This window comes from Ostrea edulis, chromosome 4 (genome assembly GCF_947568905.1).
Source record: "Ostrea edulis chromosome 4, xbOstEdul1.1, whole genome shotgun sequence".
Taxonomy (NCBI): domain Eukaryota; kingdom Metazoa; phylum Mollusca; class Bivalvia; order Ostreida; family Ostreidae; genus Ostrea; species Ostrea edulis.
In genome coordinates this window covers 78,048,721-78,076,586 of record NC_079167.1, presented here as the reverse complement: position 1 = coordinate 78,076,586, position 27,866 = coordinate 78,048,721, and the positions used below count along the sequence as shown (strand labels likewise).

The window sequence follows — 27,866 nt, the reverse complement described above, 5'->3', positions numbered from 1 at the left end:
TGATATACAGAGTTTGTTAGCATGTATAGTAGCATAGCTCATTTTTGGCGTGCAGGCACACATATTGGGCCCGGGAGAGGGTCACGTAAATTAATATATATGTTATTTTGTATGTGAAATTTACGCAAAATTGACATCGTCACGGTAAAAAAAAGTCAAACAGTAACAGAGAGAGAGAGAGAGAGAGAGAGAGAGAGAGAGAGAGAGAGAGAGAGAGAGAGAGAGATTGCTCCTTTGTATTTAGATGCGGTTTGTATTTTATATTTTATGTTGCACAGAACAGTTTCTTCAATATTAGATCCACCACTTCATCATTTGCATTATGATGTCAAAACATAGAATATGACGTCACATGTCATTATTTATTGTGTGGAGACTGAACTCGATTTTCCCGTGTCAAAATATGGCTTTGACATCCTAAAAAGTAATCTTGGAAGTGAAAATATGGGAAATTTCCACAGTGAACTGATTGCGTGTTTTTGGAAACGTATAGCCTAGCATTCAATGAGTTCTATATTTGTCAAAGTGTGAGAACTTCGCTTCTGTCGCTAAAATTTTAACGAGGACGCAGAGTCAGAGGTTTGTTTTCATTTTGTCTCAAAATGCTCTGGAATATCGAATAGCATGTGGGCATCCATTTTTATTTAGTTAACAAATAACTTACGAAAAAAATATTAACTTAAGATAGCCCATAGGCTGTCATGGAGTTACGATAGTTTTTTTTTTTAAAGTAACTTAAGTTATGAAGTTTGATCAGACGGATTTTTATCGTAAGTTAAGGATACGATGAAATCTTGAACTTACGAAGTTTAGTAAAACTCAGCCCAGTACACCACATATTCCAAATTAGTTTTCTTCACACCATGCAAATGAAACTAAATCAAGTTTAACTAGTATATATTTACCGTCGTACATCAAAGTGTTGTTTACATCGTATAAATTTGCAACATGATTATTATGTTTTACTCGACTTGGAAAATATAAATGCATTTCACGTTTTCTTGTTAAAACGCTGGAATAACCTTATACATTTTACACATAAATTAAAAGTTTTGATTAATTATGACGATGCAGCTACCATTACTTCTTCTGATCAGAATTATGTTTGTAAGTGAAAAGATGATTACTTTGACTCTCGGATAGCAATAGAATAGGTTTCTTCATTTACAGAAATCCTATCTCAGAATAAGGAGACCGACCAGGCTGAGGAGGTAACTGGCTGCCAACAAACTGGAACATGTAAGCAGTATCAATCCATTCGTGCAGTAGATGGAAACATTACCACGTGTACAAGGACTGACAAAATTGGAACACCACCAGCATTTCCAGTTAAATGGACATGGTGGTACATTAACCTTGAGAAAGTACTCAGCATTTACAGCATCAGAATACAGTTCAAAGACTATGGAGAACAATCTGGTATGGTTTGTATATTTTAATTATCTATGTCTTGATACATAAGTTTTTATGTCCACCTAGTTCGCTATGTTTTCATCTTTCCTCTTTAATTTTCACTAACATTATCTTAATGAGTCCTCTGGGGGTCAACAATTAGAAATTACTCGAATGTTTTCTATATATTTAGCGGCTTGCTAATTATACCCATCTAATTGTTTTTCTTTTATTCAAAACGTAGATATTACGCCAGCAGTTTATGCTATCCAATTTTAGTAACTACTCTACAAACAACATATTCGCAATGCTATTGGTGTAAAATTATACAAAGAAAGGTTTCATCATATTCTACAAATTAATCATGTCAATCAAATTAAATGTGTATTTTGTAAATTAATACAGTGAAAAGCGTTAATTTAAGATACCCTCTCATACTTATTTCGTCAATTTCATTTAGAATGTAAACGATGGTAATTAAAACTTTAAGAAATTCTGCATCAATTAAATGGAAGTAATACTTGCATACATGTTATGTATTATATAATGAAATGATAATGTTTGCAAATCCGATGTTTTTGTATGAAATATGGGTCCATAGAATGTATCATCCTGTATTTCTCTCCAAAAATCAATTAACATATGGTGTATCACAACGTTTCAAACAAAATGCATGTTAAGAGGGATATCAATTCATATTGTTATACTTTCATGCAATATACTCCAATCTGATTGGTCAAGAAGCATTTGAAAAAAAGAATATTCTAAATATTTCCCTCTGAGAATAAAAAGCACGAGCCCCAGGGTGATAGTATCTAACAACGGATAACATTATTTGACAACGGGTGATATAAAAATGATCACATGTATCAACTTTATGAGCGTACGGTTCGCTGTACATTGTTAGATGACGTCGTTTGAGCGTGTGTAATAAACGTGAAAATCCATATTAATTTACGAAAGCATCGCATGGAAGTGATTGATCAAATGTAAACAGATGACAGTTTTTTCCTGCTTTGTTGATTATATGCATTCTGTACAATAAAACATGGTATTGATTGATCAAATGTCAACAGACTCCGTTTACCTGACCAATATATATATATATATATATATATATATATATATATATAGGGCTCACGGCGGATGTGACTGGTCGACAGGGGATGTTTACTCCTCCTAGGCACCTGATCCCACCTCTGACGTGTCCAGGGGTCCGTGTTTGCCCAACTCTTTGTTTTGTATTGCTTATATGAGTTATGAGATTGATCACTGTTCGTTATATTCGCTTTTCACGTACGTTTTTCTGCCTTGTCGGCTACGCATCGTTTGAAAATGGTTTTCTCGGGGTGAAAAGTTCGATGTTACCCTCAACTACACGCAAAGTTTATAAATATATATATATATATATATATATATATATATATATATATATATAGGGTCTCTACAGCCCAGAGGCTAAGTACTTCGTTACTAGCTTGAAAATACCGATGTATATTTAATTGCTCTTATAAAATTTAGAAATTATCTCCCTCATGCATAGCTCTTATCCTTGGACGAATTTGGCTCCACTTGTTTGGCACGCTGTTTTTGGCTATATTTAGATCTAATACTTCATAGTTATTTCGGATTTCAAACATTTCGGTTGAGCATCACTGAAGAGACATTATTTGTCGAAATGCGGATCTGGTGCATCAAAATTGGTACCGTATAAGTTTTACATTATGACCCCTGGGTCGAGGCCTCTGCTGGTGGACTGTTAGTCCCCAAGGGTCTCAACAGCCCAGTAGCTAAGTACTTCGTTACTAGCTTGAAAATACCGATGTATATTTAATTGCTGTTATAAAATTTAGAAATTCATTTCAAAATTAAGGATTATCTCCCTCATGCATAGCTCTTATCCTTGGACGAATTTGGCTCCACTTGTTTGGCACGCTGTTTTTGGCTATATTTAGATCTAAAACTTCATAGTTATTTCGGATTTCAAACATTTCGGTTGACCGGTCAACAGGGGATGCTTACTCCTCCTAGGCACCTAATCCCACCTCTGGTGTGTCCAGGGGTCCGTGTTTGCCCAACTATCTATTTTGTATTGCTTGTAGGAGTTATGAGATTGATCACTGTTCGTTATCTTCACCTTGTACTGAATATACATTATTTGTCGAAATGCACATCTGGTGCATCAAAATTGGTACCGTATAAGTTATATATATATATATATATATATATATATATATATATATAAGCACAAAAACCCAACAACACCCTACTTTCTTAAAGTGTCGGATCTGAGAAGATACAAGGCCAGTAAAGAAATTTATAAAAGCACTGAAAAGGCCACGACACTGTTGGTTATTTAAAACTCAAATTTTCGACGCAACCCGCGTCTTTATCAAGAGACATATATTACATAGACAAATAACACACAAAAACGACAAGTATCGATAAACTACATCGGTGAGAAGAGTGATACACTATTGTACTGAGTGATAAAAATGGTGGTGGTTACGTTGTAAAGCGTGTTTACTGACTATGGTTTAGAGAGTTTGTACCATGGTCGGGTCGGGATGAAAATAAAATTATTCTTGAAAAATTACAGAAATCAGAAAATTTAGAGGGAAAACTTACAAAACAATGTGATTATGGAATAAAATGGTGGGAAGATAATGATATGGAGTGATTAAGTTCAAAACAATATTAGGTAGTCCGTACCATTGATGATTCGGATATGGTGAACAGCGAAAAATAATGATTGCCAGAAGAACACGATTAAACAACAAACAAATTCAATCAAAGGACACTGATCTAGCATTAAAATCAACAATCGAATAGGTGAATGGGAGAGAAGTCTAAGGAAAAAGATTCAATATTATTTTTCAAGGTAATATATTTTTCAAGGTCAGACAAAGCGAGGATAGCCATAGCGAGGATTCCCAGGATTGCGATTGTTGTTTGACCTTCAATACTTCCTAATTATGTTAGAACATGATAAGAAATCATTACAATTATGACATTTTATAGCTCTTTCTCTCTCTCTCCCTCTCATTTTTTAAAATTTTAAAATACAAAAAGGGGGGATGATAATAAGGAAAAAAATGTATTGACCTTGAAGACTAGTATTTTATTAATATATCATCTTAAGAACTCTAAACTATGGTAAAACATTATTCTAAATCAACATAAATTCGGATTCGCATAGCTCTTTATGTTGCGATATCAGAATTTCTAGCATGCGGCTTCAATTTGTCTGACCTTGAAAAATATATTACCTTGAAAAATAATATTGAATCTTTTTCCTTAGACTTCTCTCCCATTCACCTATTCGATTGTTGATTTTAATGCTATATCAGTGTCCTTTGATTGACTTTGTTTGTTGTTTAATCGTGTTCTTCTGGCAATCATTATTTTTCGCTGTTCACCATATCCGAATCATCAATGGTACGGACTACCTACTATTGTTTTGAACTTAATCACTCCATATCATTATCTTCCCACCATTTTATTCCATAATCACATTGTTTTGTAAGTTTTCCCTCTAAATTTTCTGATTTCTGTAATTTTTAAAGAATAATTTTATTTTCATCCCGACCCGACCATGGTACAAACTCTCCAAACCATAGTCAGTAAACACGCTTTACAACGTAACCACCACCATTTTTATCACTCAGTACAATAGTGTATCACTCTTCTCACCGATGTAGTTTATCGATACTTGTCGTTTTTGTGTGTTATTTGTTTATGTAATATATGTCTCTTGATAAAGACGCGGGTTGCGTCGAAAATTTGAGTTTTAAATAACCAACAGTGTAGTGGCCTTTTCAGTGATTATATATATATATATATATATATATATATATATATATATATATATATATATATTATCCTTCAAAATAATACAATCAATTTTATTGATTGGGGACTGGTCACGAATTGTCTCCCTCGCGTGCGATAACTTTAATGGCGCAAGCGAGACAACTCTGATAAAAGCAATTTTAAAAGTTTGAGGGATCGTAAAATGATAAATTCTGATAATGACGTTGGTATCAACTTTACCAGTAACAAATAACAATTGAGAAGATTGATATTCCCAATTTATTGCAATTTTACATGTTGCTTGATGGTTACTTTGGTTTTATGAAATACGTTTCGAAGATAGGTTTTGTGTCATCCTATTGTGACGATAAAAACCAATCTTTTCGTCCCGTTAACATTGAACATTTATTTAAATCTGCAGGAGAAGTTGCTACAATTTTGCTGACGTTTAAGAATTTTAAATATGACACACGTCAATAAATGTTTAATATTATTTTACTTCTTGATTCTAATAAAGCTGTCATGATAGGTGTCAGTAGGTGATAACCCTACTAAGACAGGGTAATTTGTGATGTCTCCCTGCTAAACAGTTCATAAGTGTATAGTGTATTATACAGTTCTTACACTTTCCTATTGTGGGAATGCCATCAGTACATTCTTGTTTAGCCCGTTTCACTTGACGCTCACTTTTAAGGTTACCTATCACAGGCGCAATCGTGTTTGTGCCGTGCTCTCTTCTAATATTTTACATATTCTAATTTTCTTCATCGATTTCAATGTTTTGATCAAAACACATAGCATGTAGATAAACGAAAATGTGGTTTTCTAATAGAATGTTGGTACAATTAGTCAAATTTCATCGCTTTTATATCAAGGAAAAGTTTTTCTCTTCTTTTCAACTGATAACAATGTAGTATTAAAAATTGATAATTGCAGTCATGCGACAAAGAGGACGTTTTGCTGGTTTTTCGCTCTATGTGTCAAACACAACTAGAAAGGAGGATGGGTATCTGTGTTACAAGAATGGACAGGAGTTACCGACCTTGGATTTCAGTACAACTTGTGTCAAACATGGACGTTACGTTATATTTTACAATGAAAGATTAGACGGAACAACTTATCCTACCGGATATGAAACATACTCAGTTTACACAGAATTATGTGAAGTAACTGTAACAGGTAATATTGTGCTACCGATTATACAATTAAAAACCCATTTAGTGTATGATAAATGTAAATAAATATTATAAACATAGCAATATTGTGTACATATATTGTACTACATCATTACCCTTTGTGTAAATACGTTTGTAATTGGATGATGAGTGTAAGATGAGGAATCATATATCCAATATCTTATATGTATATATCTATAGGTTGTAAAGAATCCGGTGTGTATGGATATAACTGTGATCTACCCTGCCCAAACAACTGTCAGGAATTGAGATGTGACATTGTCAACGGAGCGTGTTTGGGTTGTACTGCAGGATGGATGGGAGAGTTTTGTAACAAATGTAAGATTACGTTTGTTATATCATTCAAACATTATTGACACTCCCAAGTATGAATGCAATTTAAAATGATATCTTATCAATATAATGAAGTTTTTTTGTAGCATGTCCAGCTGGATATTACGGTTTACAGTGCAAATCACAGTGTACTGGACACTGCAGAGACAACCTGTCCTGTAACCACACCACTGGACAATGTGACTATGGCTGTGGCAATGGATGGACAGGAACACATTGCAACACACGTAATTCATTTTTGTCATTACTGTAAATATTTCTAAAAACAAATAAAATGCATCTGCTTACTGTAGTGGAATATTTGATAGATAGAAACGAAGTAAATTAAACACATTATAAATTTAGATTTATGAAAACAGCCAAGAATTGGTAAAGTAGTCTCGGTGTGAAACAAAAGAGTATATGCTTTTTCAAAATGAAGAAATTTCATGTTTTATCAGAGTGTCCTGCAGAATCATACGGTCCGGATTGTAGGTATAACTGTAGTGGACAGTGTCTGAGTTACCTCCCCTGTAACAGGACAACAGGAAGATGTGATGGAGGCTGTAATCCAGGATATACCGAGGAACTCTGTGACAAAGGTGAGATGTTGAAAGTGTGGTTTGATGTTTCAAATACGTTATCGATGGTATTTACAGAAGTATTTCTTGTTACTAAGTTGATGAAGTAAGTTCTAAACAGTAAACACACAGGCTACAAATCTTATATTCTACCTCTAAACGGTAATAAACGTTCACAAGCATGGAAATTAAGGAAAGGCCGTACTTTTACGTATCCGGTTTTAAATTTTAAACACCGATTAGAAAGTTCCGGTTATAACTTCTTTGTCTGAGTTTGTAGTTTACGAGAACTGTACGAGTCAAATTTAGCATTCAAATGTGAATCTTCAGATATATCTACCATGAATTATTATAGTGTCAAGTCCTCACTAGCTCCAGTGGTACAAAGCAATATAATATCTACACTGATATCTAAAAGGCTCAATATATAGCTTGCAATCATACATAGGCGTGACCCTCACAGTGGAATTCAAACTGTTTTTAGTGAGTTTGTTTGGTTCAAAGAAACCCAGAATTATAAAGCCTCAGAAAATCATCAGCAAAGTTGTTTAATATTAGAACTCTTCTTCATAAGTACTTTCAAGAAACAAAAGTATTTGTACATGAGCTGTAGTTGCTGGAATCTACATGAATTGTATGTTACACTATATTTACTTTTTCTATAAGTATGAGATAGCATGTATGTATTTTTATGTATGATATGATTGATAGCCAAAAAAAAAAGGAAAAGAAAAATAACACACACACGTAAAATAGTGAGAAAAAGGAAGCCCCCCCCCCCCCCCCACACACACACACACTCCTCGTGTTCTAAATGTCGGTAGGACAAAATTTTCAGTATGTTTTACATAAATATATATTGTTATATTCTGTTAATCTTGATTTTAAGACTGTAATTACTGTTGCAATTTACTATTTTCAAAGTGTGCAAAGAATAATTGTAAAACTTAAATTAAAAAATTGGGGTTTACGTATTCAAGAGAGCATTTTGCAAAATATCTCTGGTCAACTATGGTAAAATATGGTTTGTTGTTAACCTTAGATATAATTCTAAATATTTTAAAGAAAAACTGGCATGTAAACATTTTAGATTTTGAGAATTTTTCAAAATTGCGATATTCTGTGATTTTTTTCTGAAAAGATTAAACAGCAATTGTGTATGTTTTCAATTGAATATCTTTAAAAATTCTCTCAGTAAATGAATATCTATTCGGTTTTATATATTATAGCTTAATATGATGTGCTTTGGTACATAAATTAGTAAAACATGAGATCATGCATCCTTGTGTTAAAATTTGGCTTTTGCATTTGGGGGTATATGTGATCTGTAGCACATATAATAAAAATAAACCTGCAAAGGTATGTCTAATATGGTTTTTTTAGTTAGTTTATGAGTTGTTAAAGTTATTTAAATGAAAAAATATTTTGATTGATAGAAATTTCTAATAGTATTTACCTACCTTAAGTAAAACATACCTATTTTGATAATGTTTTATCATTAGGGGGGATAGTCAAGATTTGAGCCGAAATTTTTGAAATTTTATTTTGAATTTTGGTTTTTTGTATAATGCTTAACTATGGTGCATATATTTCTAATTTCGAGCTAAAAAGATATTCAGAGCTCAGAATTCTTTGTGAAGTAAACAAGGCTCGTGTAATTTTTTGTTTACATAGCTTAAATATGCTAGTAAAAGTTTCGTTTAAAGCAGATTTATTTATTATTTTCAATTTACAAGTTTATTCCAAGCAAAATTTAATAGTTTCTAGTGTTTGTAACATATGATTTTGTTTTAAACATGATATGGCCGTGTTTACAAAACAAACAAATGTGAGTGCTTTATCTCTCAATAATTGTCATTCAAATTTCTCTTGACCATTAGAAATATGTTAAGCATTGTAAACATTTAAAATGGGAAAATAAAATTTTAAAATTATCTGTTAGAATTAAAACCATCCCCATAAAACGTAACGATTGCATACTGTTGTCGGGATACTTTAATTAAATTTGACCTACTAGATGCAATGATCTTCAGTTATCTCATTACATGTATTTACATCAGAAAACAAACACTAGTGTGTCATAACAACGCCTCACTCTTCCAACTTTTTCATGATTTACATTAAGAAACACAACACAATCGAGTTACTAGCTAAAATAGTATCACTTTCAGTCAAGGATCTATGACTTAGCAACGCGCTTCACTGCAAGTTTTATTTTAATATTTAAGTTAGGAAACAGCATGGTTGCTTCACTACTTCACACACTCACGGATATCTAAAAGATGGCGTAGCGTTAATCTACAAAATAGGAATGCTTCACTCTTCAAGTATTTCATTACATGTATTCACGTTAGAAATACAGCGTTACGTCATACATGCGCGGAGAATTGAGTTAACATACCGTTATTTTAATGCCGCACACTTAAGTTTAATTTTATTATTTACGTTAGCGAACACAACATGGATGCACTAGATCATACTCATACGTAGAAAATTACAATTTTGATTAATCATTGCGTTATTCTACGACATAACACCTCACACTTCAATGCTTGGTTTTTATTTTTAGATTTACGCGAGAAAACACAACAAAGTTACGTTACTAGCTCTTACACTCGCCTACTATCCGTTTATAGACAAACCATCAACTGCATATCCTTTTTCTTATTCCCTTCTTTATTTTCTGACCTACTTCCTGTGTTATCAAGAAAAATAAATGAATAAAAACCCATAATGGTCACTCCTCCATAAAGAAGTTATGAAATTCTTTTAATGGAATTCATAATTTTCCTACGTTTCCAGCAGTAGTCATATGGAATAAGAGGCATAATGTTACGAAGTTCGAATAGTCCGAAAGCAATACAAAATCAGGAGAAATTGGAGATGAATGGAGAATCTCAAGAGTAGAGATTTGGGGGGAAATAATATGAAATGACAATCTTTAAGTCAGTACCTTTCGTATTTTTAGAATTGAAAATCACTAAACCTCATACTTATAACTTCATACGAGTATGTATGGAAATATATTTCAATGAAGACAATTGCAGGTATCGTTAAAAGACGAGGCACTGTGTAACATAGATATATCACAAAAATAGCAGCTTTTCCTTTTTCTCGCTTCGAAATTTGACGTTCATATGGAACTTTACCAAAATCATCAAATATGCTTTCTTAATGGTTTGCTGATATGAAATTTAACAATTCTATGAACGTGTACTTATCAAAATGTGTTTGATTATTCAGTTAAAACGTATCTTATTACGTATTATTAATTAGCTAAACACCCATCGCATTGGGTCTATACGTCACGCACTTTTACACGCCAATATTACAATAAACATATACGACACAGTTTCAAAATAAATTCAGTACACCTGATCTGTAAATTGGGAAGAGTTCTTTGATAAAAAGCGGTATTTCACTTACAATTTATGATTAAATTTCATGGTGTGTCTCTTGACACGTTTCGGATATACTTATACTATGTGCTACACACCATACCTGACACCCGTCCGTGGCACCTCAAGCAGAACCAATCATCAATTATTATTGAAGCCACCAAAAACAGTTTCTGTTAGTTTACTTTGGTATTTGATCTCCCAGCTTCCGTTATTCATCTTAGAATTATTATTATACTTTTGCAATATTGCCTATATATATATATATATATATATATATATATATATATATATGTATGTGTGTGTGTGTGTGTGTGTGTGTGTGTGTGTGTGTGTGTGTTCGCGCACTATGCCGGGACTTACGACACGTATAAGGTTACACACGAGCAACCTACGACATTTTCAGAACCTACGACACAAAAGTGTGTCGTAGGTTTGCAGACCCCTTGAAATCGGAATTTTTCATCGTGTTTTACCCAGAAAATACAAAATTTTGTATAGTGTGAATTTCCGGGTTACACACGACTTTTGTTACACACAACACCGAGCCATAATGGGGTGCTTACACACTTTGCATCCTTGCCATATTCGCGCATGCGCAAAAAAAACTTCCTACGGAAACAAGGTCGAGTGGATGACAATGCAAATGTAAGTGTTTTTGTTTATTTAATTAAATATAAGTAGTCAATTAATGATTTAAAATTGATATTTTTGTTCCCGTCCGTTTAGTTTGAATACATTGGGGTATGTGATGTATCGTTATTCTGCAGTAATGGTGAGAAAAAGTAAGTTGACCTTTGACACGACTAAGATACAATTAGATGCGTGTAAGCTTAAATAGTTCAATGGTTTTCATTTTCTGTATGTTTTTGTGTTTGTTTTATATCATCATGATTATCTTCAGTATTTTGGTTTATCATTGATTTGACAAAATGTTTTACAAATACAGAATCAAGGAATAGTTAGAATTTCCTCTTCAATACAATATCGGTGTACACGTGTTTTTTTTAGACATATGAACATCGTTAAAAGCAACAATTCTCTAAATATTCAATGAGAATTGAATTATTATACACAGTATTTTTGTCATTCTTTGATGAATATGCGTATCTTAATGTATAACATTGATATATAGCAAACTGACGAACAACTGGAATTTCCTCTTTAGAATATTCTATATTTTCAATATTTTCAAAGATATAAACCCCGTTTCATAGCGACAATATCAAAGAAAATTAAACAAGTACATAGCTCCAAAAAATTGGGTCTTTATTACCACTATTTTTGGATATTATTAACTGGTAACCGGTGGATAGCTCCAGCCTCTTTCCCCTTAATAAGGAAGGTGTGGTCAAGCGCGGTTAAACAAGTTCTTGGGGAAAATATTGTTTACCTTATTTTAAGAAATTGTTTAGATTTCATTTTATTCCAACATCGACCAGTTGCAAAGATTTTGGGTGAATTTATCTGATGGTTGACTTTACGCCATGGCTATAAACAACTTTATATAATATGTTGATTTATAGGCGTTGAAAGAAATTTCCAAATAAAGGGTGTTGAAATCAAATGGGACAAGGACATTTAAAGTATGTGCGGTTCAAGTGTCTCTCATCAATATGAATAGAATGAAAAATAAAGTAATTTGTCCCAAAATGAAGTCCCCCCCCCCCCCCTTTCTTCTCTCCAACCCCATTCCCATTTGTGCATGCAGCTAGATCCAGTGTTTTCATACCAGACCAAATTCATGTTAAATTATCAATGTTTGTCCTGTTAAGAAGATATACTTTTTAAGTAAATGGAAACTCCAATCTAGTTCACTGAATTTATGAAAAGGCAAGAGCAGATCCGGATTTCTCTCTCTCTCTCAGAGTGTTGCCAAATCGGTGTAACTTAAATTAAAAAAAATAAAGGGGTTTCGGTCAAGGGCTACCGCTATTTTTAGAGCGACCCTGAACACTAGCGACAGCGATCACCGCTACACCGGCACCAGAACATGTACAGACTGTTCAATCGAGTGGGGAAGATCCCCATGGCTTTTTGTAAATTTCATATAAAGTTGCAGAAATGACATTTTTTATCTTTGTTTATTTTTTTACTTATTCAATTGTAAGAAATCAGATACTATTTATATGTATTTCTAAAAATAAAATAGAAAAAAAAAAAATAAATCCATTACGAGATTCGAACTGGGTACATGTTATCGTGAGTTTCATAGACATCTCTAACGATTACGTAACAGTGTTTTAATCTTCACACTCTTGTTATTTCACACTCTCAAATAAATGAAGTTATGTAAATCAATTTTGTGGAGCCTATGTTTCAAAATATTATCTGTATTTTGCACCATTTACAAATGTAAAATAGTATTGTTAAAAATTCAGAAGTTTTTGAATTTGTCAGCACTTGGAGATTATTTTTCTCGTGCCGTAGACCGACTGAAGAAGAAAAAAAAGGGGTCAGATTATTTTCTTAGTGCTGTGTTTAAAGTTATGTATTAGTAAGTATAAAATGAGGATATCATTGTTTATAGACATCAGTCAGTGCTGCATATACATGTATTACCATTGTCTGTCTGTCTGTTTACCAGTATTTACAGGTATCTGAATTTTTAATCAGCTGTTAATCAGTAAATGGATACAAATAGAAAAATGGGAGGGGGGATGCATATAGATAGATAGATAGTGTATTTATCATCTATTTATAGAGATAGAGTTTTTCCCTTTTATTTATTTATATATATTTATTGATTAAAATACCTGTGCAGTATAATGAGTATTGCCCATGTCTGTTGTAGGGGTAGTGGTAAAATAGTATGACATACATGTATGTATGATATTTTAATAATATTAACAATGAACCTACATTGTAATATTTTTGCCATAGTGTGTATATGAATTCTAAGTATCAGGACAACTCGCCCCCAAGACAACTCGCCCTCAAGACAACTCACCCCCTTATCGGGACAACTCGCCCCTAAGACAACCCGCCCTCAAGACAACTCGCCCCCTCTTCGGGACAACTCGCCCCCTCTCTTGAGATAATTCGCTCCTACATATCATACATGTTTACAATTATTATTTTTGGTCTAAATCCAAGAGGTGTATTACCAAAAATTAATGAATTTCTTATAGATAGTATATACATCACAGACAATAAGATGTGTTCACATTAACACCGAACTTCGTGTCTTTTTATGCAAGACGAAAGATTTTAGTGGAAATCCAGTGTTTGGGTTCAGTAAATTCATCATCACTTTTATGTACATGTAAAATATATAATTTCAGCGGAAACAAGTTAGCGTTTGGTATAGGGAGAGTATTAGCTTGGTCTACAGCTGACGTAGTATAATTATCAATAATCTGCGTCTGTTGTTAAATCTAATTGTTTGATTTCCCCCAAGCTGTTATAAATTTACTTCAAACGTTATGAGTTACTCATCATCAGAGTTCTTTACACTTTGAAATCGCCGCGTAAAAAGAATCACACCGCGTAAAAAGAATCAGTAAAGCAAAGCCGTTATAAAATTTCTAGAATAGGAATTTTATTTTTCAACGGGTATTAGTTGAGAAATGCATTAAAAGATAATTACATGTATCAGAATATTCATGCTTCACCTTTACACTTATGTATACTATATCGATAAAAGAAACACCCACACCCTCAAAATTTTCTCAGTATTAGAGACATTTAATCAATTACCTGAAGATCAGTAAATATAATTTTCCTTGCCAATTGATTTATGAAAAATATAACTTTTTCTGAAATGCAATAATTAAATATATGTATAATTCTATTAGAATTTACCATTCGTGTTAAAGTATGAAAGAAAAAGACGTATCTTTATAATTGTAATTGTAATTAAAAGATTTATATAGCGCCCTATCAACATTAGTTCTCTAAAGCGCTTTACAAATGTGAAAGAAAAGATAATATAAAATCGATGTGCACATACATGTGAATAAAATATTCATAGTGTCAGAATTAAAATGCATAAATATTATTATTAATATATAGCGATATGATATGATTACCCTAATAACATATGAAACAATTTAAAACAACCCTTAGGAATAATTAAATACATAACAAGGACATAGGCATAATAACAAACAGCAGGGTGGGTTTTTTTTTTGGGGGGGGGGGTTGTTTTTTGTTAACAGCACTGTAAGAGCTGTATGTAAGAGCACTAAGTATATAAAAATAATCACAAATTAAAAGCTAATTTAAAGAGATGCGTTTTGAGGTCCACTTTAAAATTAGACAATGAAGTACATATCTGAGTTTAAAAGGCAGAGAATTCCAGAGACTCGATGCAGCTTTGTCCAAACGTCGATCCCCATATGTTTTCGTACGTGTCCGAGGTACCTGGAGAAGATGCAGAGATTCGGATCTTAGTGATCGTGTGGGATTGTAAACTGTAAGGATATCCTTTATGTAAACTGGAGATAGGTTGTTGGGAGATTTGAAAGTATGAAGAAGTATCTTATATTGAATTCTGTATTCAACTGGGAACCAGTGAAGATCTATTAGAACAGGAGTAATATGGTCAGATTTTTTTTAGTGTGTTATTAATCTTGCAGCTGTGTTTTGTGCCCTCTGAAGTTTGCTGGTGTGTTTAGAATGAACACCATATAGCAATGCATTTCCGTAATCTAATCTGGATGTAACTAGCGAGTTTACTAGAGTTTTACATGCTTCATCATTGATAAATGTTAAAAGTGTAAATAACACACACAAAATAAAAATAAAATGTGATAATATATTTATATATAATATTGGGGGCAGGGTTTGACACTAAGGCACGCCCGACCGACCGAGACTACTAAATGATAGGTCTGGTCGGGTAAAATGTTTATTTACTAGTCCGACTGGTCGTGTTAAAAATATGAACAAATTTAAGAAACTTTACTTTAAATCATAAGATATTTTATTCATAAAAAAAATAACTGTAAAGAGTTTGCGAGCAATTTTGAACCGCATGATAACATAATCTCTATCTTTAGTTCTAATAAGTCGCGGTCGTAAGTGATGTTCTACGACATCTACACATTGTTAATGTGTGTAAAGTTATGTTTTGGTTAAATAGAATTATTGAATTCACTTTCATTAAAAAAAACACCAAAACAGTTCATTTGAATTGAATATAAGAAAGTGTTTATTAAACATATGTGCGGGAATGTCTATATAATCAAATATGAAATCTCGTCCTCAATGAAAGCAAAAGATGTCTCAAAGAAAAAAAAGGAAAACGTTGGGAAGAAACAAAGCAGCTAGGGCTTATGAAATAGAAATTTAAAAAAAAATATTGAGGTCAATTTATTCTAAATGGATTAAAGAATTTCCGTGCCGGTAAAAATTTAATGAAACTGAAAATAGGGTTGAAAGTAAAAGCATCAAATTGAATGACGAGATTAAAGATTTTTTTGAGACAATTAAATGCATTTTAGTTCAAACTTAACGTTTTTCATTTAAATTAAGTACATGTATTTAGATATGGAGAATCTTATAAGATTTTTTTCTGGAACGTTGGTCAGGGCTAGTGGATGTAAAGTCAGGTCTAGCAAAAATCATTTTAAGTAGCCCGATTGGTCTAGTGCCCCAAAAAGTTAATGTCAAACCCTGGGGGGCGAGTGTCTCAAGAGAAGGGGGCGACTTGTCCTGAGAGAGGGCGAGTTGTCCTAAGAGGGGGCGAATTGTCTTGGGGGCGAGTTGTCCAGCATTCGAATTCTATTGGTATCAATTATATAGTAGGCCTAGTAAGAATACTATTCTACTTCTATTCAGTAGAAATAGAGCAACACATACAAGAATATTTAAGCTTACATTTATGTATAGTAGTCTGGTACCACTAAATATATTAAGTTGAGTGTTCATAATATGTTAAAAATTCAGATCATGATGTTTATTTACATGTCAGAGGGCATAAACATGCACCATACTTTTCATGAAGCACCAACACTCTTCATGAAGTATGCTGGCGTAAAGCGCAGCAGTTCAGGGTACCTGTAAAGTGCGAAACGAAATCGAAACGAAACGAAATATACTGAAACGAAACGAAATCCACCGAAACGAAACGAAATATGTCGAAGGAAATGAAACCCAACGAAACGAAACCTACCTAAGCGAAATGAAACAAATTGTATAACCGAACTCTTTTAATTATAATAATTAAAAATGGCATCTTAGGCCCCTGTGAAAGTTACCACATATCAATAAAATTCGCCTCCCCTTTGATGCTTAACTGATACAAAGTTTTAAAAGTTGGAAGGGTGGGCTGGGGGGTGAGTAAGCACAAAGTACATAAATAACTTGTGCAATTAGTTTCGGATCCATAAATTTCAGAACGGAGGGTTACAGTCTCACAGGTCAGAGGTTTGGGGAAACACACTAAACGAGGAGTGGGGTCACCTGCGTTGGATCCGCCTTTGGGCATAAATGCATGTTTCAGTATTTTTTGCTCTAAAGATAAATCTATGTATACATGTGGATATTGTGTATTTGTATGTAGTATATCAAACGGTGGATTCTGAGTATGTCCTCCCGTTCTCTTTGTAATTTCTGCTTCCCATGTTCATAAGCCTTTTGATTTTACAAAATGCTGACCTCCTCCTGATATTATTGCATTAAAAAAATTCTGTTTTCCGTCCCGTTTTCAATTCCCCATCTTAGCAACACCCCAAATGTATAGAGTTATCTTTAGACCCACTACATATCAATAATAATTTTTAATAATGCATGTATATATATATCTTACTGAATTGCATTCATATAATATGGTATACTATTCAATTTTTTTTCCATTATTGAAAGTACTCGCACCTCAGCAGTTAGAGGTAAAATAAGAGGTTAAGAGCTCTTTCTGCTTTCAACTTTCTCAGACACTATTTTCTTCAAACAATGTATCTATGCCCAAAAGCGGATCCAACGCCGGCGACCCCACCCCTTGTTTCGTGTGTTTCCCCAGACCTCTGAGACTGTAACCCTTCGTTCTGAAATTTATGGATCCGAAACTAATTGCACATGGTATTTAATCAACTTCGGATATGTACTTTGTGCTGACTCACCCCCTTCCAACTTTTAAAACTTTGTATCAGTCAAGCCGAAGGCCTACATCAAAGGGGAGGCGAATTTTATTGATATGTGGTAACTTTCACAGGGGCCTAAGATACCATTTTTAATTATTATAATTAAAAGAGATCGGTTATACAATCTGTTTCGTTTCGGTAGATTTCGTTTCGTTTCGGCGGATTTTGTTTCGTTTCGTTTCGATTTCGTTTCGCACTTTACAGGTACCCAGCAGTTCATGCCCTTAAATACTTTAAAAAATTAAACTTATTTCTTAAATATGCATACATGTATTTGTACTTTAATAATCCATGTTTAGGAAATATTTTCATGTTATATATGTTAATCATATGTGTCACCATGCAATGTTAGATTGAAAAATAAAATAAATACATGTGTATATGCAAGCTAATGTTTCATTAGATTCTTTGCATTTGATTTTAATGTCAAGTTTCTTTTTCATAGTTGACGCAACAGATTATGAGATACAGATGAAACATGCAGGGAACCATGTAAATGATTCTGAAAGTGGCTACCCAGGTGCTGTTTAAGGAAGCTTGTAATAGGAGTGGAAAACCACCCAAAAACTATGTGTCTCAAAATGCCAGTAGAGACATAGAAAGAAGAGAGGAACTAGCTGGGATATCATTATGAAGAACCTAACCTCCTTGGAGTCAAGTATGTGACAAATTATTCATATAAATAATCATCCATGTCGCCATGAGATCGAAATTAACTTTTTAACCACAAGAAATTTTAGGTACTGTATTCTTTTCCTACTAGGCTCCAATTCGAAATTTAACCAGCATTTTTCAATCGATTGCTTTTTTTTCCGGAATTTAATAAACTAAGCACCCCTTTTATCAAAATAAATGAGAAGAAAGTGCAATATCAAAAACAAGATTGGAATTTCTTTCCTTAAACATTTTTAAATGAATTATCAGGCAATGTATCATTGGTGGGGGTCATAGGGAACATCTATGCAGCATGTACTCACTATCCAGAGGTCCTCCACCTACAATTTACAGCATTATGTGGCTTGAACCTTAAGACTGTTAGTGTGTATTTAATTCTCTCTCTCTCTCTCTCTCTCTCTCTCTCTCTATCTATCTATCTATATATATATTTCTATTTACTCAATCCTGTGTGTAATCATGCTTAGCAACTATCCAGTATGTTTCTGTGTAACATATTCTCAGCCATGCGGATGTTTTTCGTTAGATGTCATTTTTCTCCCAACGAGTGAGGGGAAACCATCCCCTTACGAAACAGCCTGTAGAGAAATAAATGTTATGTGATTGAACTCCATCTGATCATCAATTTATATATATATATATATATATATATATATATATATATAATCCAAATAGAAAGAGTTGATATCACACAGTCAAAATAATTAATTAAAAAAGCAGGAAAATATACAGTTCCAAAATATATTCAAATCGCTAGTGCTTTCTGGATTTTAACATCCATCCTCAGGTGAATACAAATATTGAATACAAAGTTGTTTATTTTATATTGTTGTATATGTATATCTAAAACATTTGGAGATTTCATCACAGTGGCTCATCACAAATTAACCCTCTCTCTTCTATATTTACACGGGGAGGGGGGGGGGGGGGGGGGATCTGGTATCCCAATAATCACTCTTTCAAATTTCTATTATGTCTCCTTTATTTTACTGACATAAGATTTTACGACCCCTCTCAATCGATCAGAGAAAGACCATAGTTTGTAAAAATACTTAGAATATCTGTTCGCACCAACAATATATTTGAAGGAACAATGCATTTTCTATCGTTTTTAAAACCACAGGAACTTTTCATCAATCACTCAGAATGGAAGACAGACTTGCATTGGTCAGTTCAAGTTGCTCTTCAGTTAGGATGTGTGAGAGTAGTTTAAGCAAACATCCCCCCATTTAAGAAATTATGTCATTGTGCTTCTGCACAACTAATCATAATCTTACGTTCTAAGTTTTTGTAGTATGTACCTGGAATATGTCAATATAATTCCATTTTTCTCATTCATAAGAGATTTACCAGTTATCTAAATATTACGTATGCAACTAATCAGAATGAAATGCTTGACGTGTGCATGTGTAGGTATTCATATTGTAAATCAACAGCAAAAAATCATTTTAATTTAATTACCCTTTAATAAGAAAGTTGTGGTCATTTCAGTACCAAAAAATGAAAGAAAGCAATGCACGTTATGTGCATATGTCAATCTGTAATTCTGTTGATGTCATCCAACAGGTATTTGTATCATGTACATATGATTAGCATAATTAGTTTGAATTTCATGTTTGCATCATATATAAGAAAGCTGTGGAGATTTTGAAATTGTCTAATCAAAATTTAGCACAATTGTGCATGCACATGCTGACTAGTAATTTTAACCATACCAATTTGTAAGTGCCAAGACATACTAAAATCCTCAACTTCAGAAGAATTTAATGAAAAACATAAACATTATGGTCCTTGAAATATAGAAAAAATATAGAACCTTTAAAAGACAGGATATGCATATACTGAGTGTTGGCATTTTTGTATTACACCAATCTATAGATACACATACTATCTACTATGCTGTGATATCAACTCATTCACTTTATTCATAAGAAAGTTACAGACATTTTAGTATTAAATCCAATCAAAATGAAATTTTGCATGCATGTGCAGATTGGTCATTTTGAACATGCAGATCAGTTAATAAATATCTTAAAAATATCTTAAAAATAAAAATCTTAAAAATTACAAGTCTTAATTAATAAATGCCTACAATATGAATATTAAACAATCTCAAAGAACAACAAAAAATTTAGACTGATTCCCAAGTTAGTGTACCAAAATCCAATGCATACACATTCAGACTAAAATACTATCTTTCTGCACATCCAAATGATATACATGTACGTACAATCATCTTAAAAAGATTGCATATAAAGGATCCCTTGTATAGTTATTGAGAACAGAGTGTACCCTAAGTTCTGGGAACATAAATATAAGGAATCACTGTCTAGTTTGTCAGGGTATATGAGGTGATTAACAAATTAACATCAACTGAAAATATGAGAATTCATGCATAACAGCTTCACCGTTTATATAGTTTGCATGCATGTATCATGTTCATGCTTTTATGGGATCTTTGTGAATTATGTCAAGGATTTGGATGATTTGAATATATTATAAAAGTGGCAAGAATGAAAATAACATGTTCTGCCATATTTTTGTTTTCGACAGTTTATTTTATTTTTCAATGCGTTGTTTTACACCAGTTTTATAACGTATGCAATGCAGTGTACACCAGTTTTGGACAAATGAAATTGGCCTTTAGTTTGCTTCATCAATATACAGACTCTATTTCAATTGATTATATATTAATAGTGAGTCTCATGCCAGTATAAGGCAATATACATCTTTCTCACATAATCACTAGTGTGAGACCAACTCAACCCATGTGAGACAGCCATGCAAGATTTTTTTGTCTTACACTGCTAAGACATATCTTTGCTTGTGATGTACATATGTATGTCGTATATTTTCTGTTTACATTACACGATAAAGAAAAATAGTTTGTATTGTTTTCTTCAAATTTCAATTTGATATATATTATGTATAGCTTTTTTATGGACAACCTTGGGTTTTGTACTTTACACTTATATTGTAAACCATTTTCAGGTATGCTGAGATCTTCATACTGTGTAATTAATTTTTGCATATATTCAAAGAAGGATTTCAATAATTTTGAATTTTCTCAAAGCTCTTGAATTAAAGTACTGAACTGATAAAATGTGAGAAAAATAACACTTTATTATTTGCTCATGTGGGATAGGGAAATTCCACCTCTGGAACAAGATTCGCTGCTTAAGACTCAGCAAATCCTCGTCCTAGACTGCAAATCTTGTCCCCTCGGTGGAATTTCCCTATCTCCCATTCATACGAATGAAGGATTCCATTTATCACACACATGCAATGCACACGTGATATCATGCCAATATACATATGCATTTATCACACATGTAGCAAGTTTCAATGTTAGAACACATCTGATACATGCAGTGAGTTTTATGTCAATATATATTTATCACACACATGCAGTGAGTTTCAGTGCCAGTACACATTTGCACACATGTAATGAGTTTCAGTGCCAGTACGCATTTATCACATGCGTGTAGTGAGTTTAAATGCCAGTACACATCACACACATGTAGTGAGTTTCAATGTCAGTACAGATCAATACACATGTAGTGAGTTTCAATGCCAGTACAGATTTACCACACACATGTAGTGAGTTTCAATGTCAATACAGATTTATCACATACATGTGAGTTTCAATGGCAATACATATTTATCACACACATATATTGAGTTTCAATGTCAATACAGATTTATCACACACATATATTGAGTTTCAATGTCAATACAGATTTATCACACACATATATTGAGTTTCAATGTTAATACAGATTTATCACACACATGTAGTGAGTTTCAATGTCAATACAGATTTATCACACACATGTAGTGAGTTTCATTGTCAATACAGATTTTTCACACACTTAAACTGTTAAGTGAGTTTCAATGTCAATACAAAGTGATCAATTCTTTTGAGAAGCCTGTAGTAACCAACCATGTTGATATCCAAGAACTTTTTAACATTGTTATCTCTTTCTAAAATATTCAAAGTTTATATTTGGATTTCAAAAATCTTTTGTCTCTCAATCAACACATTGAAATTTGGTTTAAAGCATGTTGAATTTAATTTCACAATCTTGATATGATTTAATTGTGATGATTTCAAAAATAACATTCCTACTCACCACCCTGCACCTCAGAAATTAAAATGTAACTTAGAAATAATGAATGCATTTAAAAAAAAAAAAGATTTAAAAACATTCAATATTTAAAATGATTGGACCAGTATTTCCTAACGTGAAATAATGTTAATGTGTACTGTGTTGTGCGGCGTGAAGACAAAATGTTAGGTAATAAAATAAGGTTATATTTAACAAGGAAAAAGTTTTTGAACAGGTATTGACCATATATTACACAGATAAGTTAAATAGGCAACTTAATAATTTTCAAATGATTAGGTCACTAAAGATCATTTTGGAAAGATCAAGGTCACTCAACATGTACCTTATATAGAAAAGAACCTTTATTTCAAAAGTTATATATCATTGTGCAAGTCATTTGTTACATGAAGTAGTTCAACTTCATTGGTTAGATGCAGTTTGGGGAAGTAATTACTAATATTCTTGTTATTGGATTTCACTCAAATAGAGACATCAACACTTGCCTGAGTCCCCACATACACAGGGTGGCAGTAACTTGTTTATGTGTTTCGAAAACGCGATATGTATATTACATATTTAAAGTTCATTTACATTTTGTTAATAGTAACTTCCAGCAGTACAAAAATTTTAAAGCTTTATCTCTTCAATGTTGTAGACTATATTCAGAGGGAATGCAGATACTAAGGCACCCTAGCTCATCTAGGAAGTCGGGAAGAAAAAAAGCGAGGTATTTGTATGTCATAATTTGTATTATATTTTGTTATTCCCAAGCAAATGAAGTTTAGGAGGGTATATTAGAATCGCCATGTCTGTCTGTTGGTCTGTCTGTCTGTCGATTTTTCTGTAGGCATAATTTTGGCTGTACTCATTTTAGGAGACTAGCTAATGGAATTTTCTTAAAATGTGTACACTCTCTCAAATCATAAAGACATATAAAAATCTGCACCTAGGGTTTTCATAATGATTGGACAAAGTTTACTTAATTTAGATCATTTTGTTGTTTCTTTGAAATTAGAAAAATTTTGAGCCTTGTTTGCTTTAACTTAAGGGTATGTCCTGACCTTAGCAGAGGGTCATTTGGACAAGATTACAGATATTTTTATGCCCCCTAGATCAAAGATCGGGGGGGGGGGGATATTGTTTTTGTCCTGTCTGTCATTCTGTCTGAAACTTTAACCTTGCTAATAACCTTTGAACAGTAAGAGCTAGAGCTTTGATATTTCACATGAGTATTCCTTATGACAAGACCTTTCCGTGGGTACTAAACCTTTTGACCTTGACATTTGACCTACTTTTAGAGAAAAAATTGACATTGGTCATAACTTCTAAATGGTAAATATTAGAGCTTTCATATTGTACATGAGCATTTCTTGTGACAAGATCTTTCTACTGGTACCAAGATATTTGTCCTTTTGACCTTGGCCATCTTCAGAATTGGCCATTATCGGGAGCATTTGTGTTTCACAAACACATCTTGTTTGTCCTTGCCATAAATTGCAAGATGAGATAAACAGGAGAATAATATACTAGGTGCAGAGGTTGCTTGTGTTCAAAGAATGTGCAACAACCAGCATCAGATGATAATCATTTGGACAAGCTAGGTCAAGGTTTCTGGATGTGCAATGCAAAATTCTTCTCTATAATGTAATTTTATTATGAAATAACTTTAGAAAATTATACAAGATTAATTAAAATATGATCAAAGAAATGTCATGACCCTGAACACAAGTCATTCAGACAAGTTTAGGGGCACAGTTTAGGAGTTTCAGATTATGAAGTCTTAGAAATGTTAAGTCATACTTGACACAGAGGCTGCTTATAGCCAAGAAGTATGTCATAAACCTTATGCCCAGGTTATTTGTAGAGGGTCATGGTCACATGACTCAAAAGTCAAATGTTCTTTAGGCTGCATCAATTTAATGCTGGGATTTTGGACAGTCATATTTTTCTGTTACTCTACTCAAAGTTTACTCATGACCAGACTTTTGGACCAATGTCATTTTGGGAAGGTCAGGCTCACTCAGAATATACACCTTATATATAAGGAAAAGTGCCTTATTTCATTAGTTTTTAAACAAGTATGGATCATAAATCGTGCAGATAGGTAATAGGCAAATGGCTTTCAGACAAAGGTCACTCAAGGTCATTTTGTAAAGGTCAACATCACTCAACATATACCTTATATATGATAAAGAAACCTTCATTCCAACAATATATCAACATTTATTGAGCATTGTGTGAATCATTTGTTATTTGAAATAGTTCATTCAGGTGAGATGTATTTTGGGGAGCATACATCAGTTTTATCAATATTCTTATTTTATATTAAATATCTATTGGTAGTTTAATAAAGGTTTAGGATAGAACATTTAAAAAATATATTATTGATTTGAAATCATTTACTTTAAGTTATGGTAAATGATAGAGAAAATGAGTTGGACAATCTTTCAAGAAACTGTTGTACAACTGTTACAAGTGATATGTACTGTCCATTCTTTATTACAGCCAATGTTCAGTGCCACACTTGGACCACTGCAGAAAAGGCAGCTTTGTAAAGACAATTTGAGACTTTCATCAAACTAGGAAAAACTCTGGCTCAGGTTGACTGTCTAAAATCCATTTGGAAGGAGAAATCGCTGTCCAGTTTAACATGGTGTCGTGGAAAGTTTGCTGTTAAAAATATTACTTCCTGGCAGAGGTGTTACAAAGAGTTAATCCAATTTTTATGCCCCCTCCATTTGAAGGAGAGGGGACGTATATATTGTTTTACATGACTAATTCGGTCTGTAGAGCAAATCTTGTCTGCTCAATATCTAATGAATTCTTTTGCTTGACTGTTTCCAAACTTGGTACAATGATTGCCCCTAGATAGTGAATGAACCATATTAATTTACAGGTCACAGGGTCAAGGGTCAAACTGGACACAGTAAGATATTGTCTGTTCAATATCTTGAGAACGCTTTCCTGACAGACATCAAACTCGATATACTGGTTTCTTTTAAGAAGTAGGTGGTTTCTTTTAAGAAGTAGATGGTTTCCTTTAAGAAGTATATGTCCCATAATGTCCCATATTCATTTTGAAGTCACAAGGACAAAGGTCAAACTGTACATAATAAAATATTGTCCACTGAATATTTAAAGAACCAACCCTTTACCTGACAGTTACTAAACTTGGTACAGCGGTTGCCCCTAGAGAGTAGATGACCCCTACTGATTTCCAGATCCCAAGGTTGAAGGTAAAATTGGACATAGTAAGATACCGTCTGTTCAATATTTGAGAACCATTCGCTTGACAGACATCAAACTTGGTTCACTAATTTTCCTTAAGAATTAGATACCCCATGGATTTTGAGGTCACAAGGTCAAGGGTCAAACTGGACATGACAAGATATTGTCTGCTCAATATATTGAGGACTCTTTGCTTGACAGATATCAAATCAGGTACACTGGTTCTACCTAAGGAGTAGATGACTCCATTTGATTTTGAAGTCACAAGGTCAATGGTCAAAATACTACGGACATAGGTATTGTCTACACAATATCTTGAGTTTGCGTTTCTTGACAGACATCAAACTTGGTACACTGACACATCATAAGTGTAGATATCTAGTATTCATTTTAAGGTCAATGGTCAAACTACTCTGGACATCAGATTTTGTCCATTCAGTATCTTGAGAACCCTTGTTTGACAAACATCAAACTTGGTAGTCTGGTGCCGCCTAAAGAATAGATGGCTCCCATTGGTTTTAAACTCTGAAGGTCAAAGGTCAGGACTCAAATAACTGGTTATTTGAAAATATCTGCTCAGTACCTTTAGAGATCACATATAATGGTTGCCTCTGACTAATAGATACATTGTAACTTTTGCTACAAACATTCTAAATGATCATTTTCAATATTGTAATATGGAGGGCATATATGTTTCTTAAATCTTTCTTGTAAATGGTTTTGATACTAGTTTTATATACAAGATGTATTATCAGCATTTGTCATTCATTGTACACCATACATTGGTTCATTCAAAATTGATAAATATATAATCAACAGCAGTACACATGAAATAATTCTCCATCTATATCTTGAATTGAACAAAAAGTTTAATGGTATTCCAAGGCCTTATATTCATGTGCGATTGAAAGACTGAATGAATATACTAAGATAATATAACAGTATTTAACTAAAACTAATTGCAGTTTAACACTAATGTACTTATAATGTAATTGATAGTACCACGCTCTTACTTGTAACTTGTTTTCATTTATATTCAATAGATATTTCAAGTTTGATAGCTAACTCAAATTTCAAATATGAATGAACATTAAGTGTCTGCTGTTTTAAGACTAAAGAGTAGCTTTATTTACATCATATGAGGTTTTTTGAGCTAAATTGATCAGCTTTGTATGCTTATGAAATAAATATGTACACCTATATTTTGCAGTTGATTGTACTTTGCTTTAAAGAGGTCTTAAAATTGGTGTAGTTTTCATTAGGTTTGGACTTCGCAAGTGACAAATTGGATTAGAGTATTTTTACTCAGTGTCTTCTCAAATACTAATGAAAAATCAAGACAATTTAATAGAGTCTTATAAATTCAGTATCTCTTGATAGATTGCTGAAAGAGTAGTACGAAAGAAAAATCCTGAACTCTGAACGATCAGATTCATGATGGATGCAGGGACATACAGTATTTTTAAAAGTCCTTGGTACAAGTTCTTCCTGTGACTTGAGCAGTGTCTGTATTCAGATATTTAAAAAAAAGATCTTTAAAGCACTGTAGTACACTGTCATATAACCAGGAATATGTCCTGTATGGTCACCTTTAAATGGCCTTTGGGGTCGTATTTCGACATAAAGGACATCCAGGATACAGACGCCTTTGAACGCAGCATTGGTTATATTAGAAGTGTGACTGATAAGGAGCGCCAAATTAACAAAAACTCATAAAAAGATCAGTTCAATTATTACCCGTAATAATCAATTGACGTGCGCATCAAATCAATCATTGTTCTCATCAATTGATTAGGTGTTCACATCAATTATTGCACCCATATATTAAATAATGCGCGCTGCCCATCAATTCAATGTATGAGAGCAATAATGGGTTTGCTGCGCGCATTTATTTAACTGATGACTGCAATACTTCAGCGCGGCATGTGATTTTGAGCTCCGTATAATTGATTTAATAATCTCTTTAATTCAATTGAAAATATCTTAATTATTTACAACGATTTTTGTACAAGAAATTAATGAGCACATCAACTCTTATATAGAGAGAAACACTTCAATTAATATAATGAATTCAAGA

At 33.1% G+C, this 27,866-nt stretch overlaps 1 protein-coding gene and 1 long non-coding RNA gene across 3 annotated transcripts; both read left to right on the top strand.

Annotated features, from left to right (window-relative positions):
* The first annotated feature begins 742 nt into the window (after positions 1 to 742).
* Positions 743 to 7,666, top strand: LOC125682716 (multiple epidermal growth factor-like domains protein 10). Its single transcript, XM_056161477.1, has 7 exons — positions 743 to 770; positions 1,171 to 1,419; positions 6,142 to 6,384; positions 6,582 to 6,719; positions 6,821 to 6,961; positions 7,175 to 7,315; positions 7,650 to 7,666. Exons 1-7 carry the CDS (start codon positions 743 to 745, stop codon positions 7,664 to 7,666), a joined length of 957 nt encoding a protein of 318 aa, XP_056017452.1.
* A 3,567-nt stretch (positions 7,667 to 11,233) lies between these two features.
* LOC130054350 (uncharacterized) lies at positions 11,234 to 26,991 on the top strand. Of its 2 annotated transcripts, none has more exons than XR_008802646.1 (4): positions 11,234 to 11,340; positions 18,223 to 18,435; positions 23,217 to 23,288; positions 25,067 to 26,991. It is a non-coding gene; the product is annotated as an uncharacterized LOC130054350 (long non-coding RNA). The 2 variants fall into 2 exon arrangements; XR_008802647.1 differs by lacking the exon at positions 11,234 to 11,340 and adding an exon at positions 12,975 to 13,189.
* Positions 26,992 to 27,866: the final 875 nt, after the last annotated feature.

Bases quoted from the DNA above. Each gene is read 5' to 3' on its own strand.
- LOC125682716 (XM_056161477.1), top strand. From the start codon at position 743: ATGAAGTTTGATCAGACGGATTTTTATC. The intron at 771-1,170 runs GTAAGTTAAGGA...CTTCATTTACAG, and splicing joins TGATCAGACGGATTTTTATC to AAATCCTATCTCAGAATAAG. The intron at 1,420-6,141 runs GTATGGTTTGTA...TGATAATTGCAG, and splicing joins AGACTATGGAGAACAATCTG to TCATGCGACAAAGAGGACGT.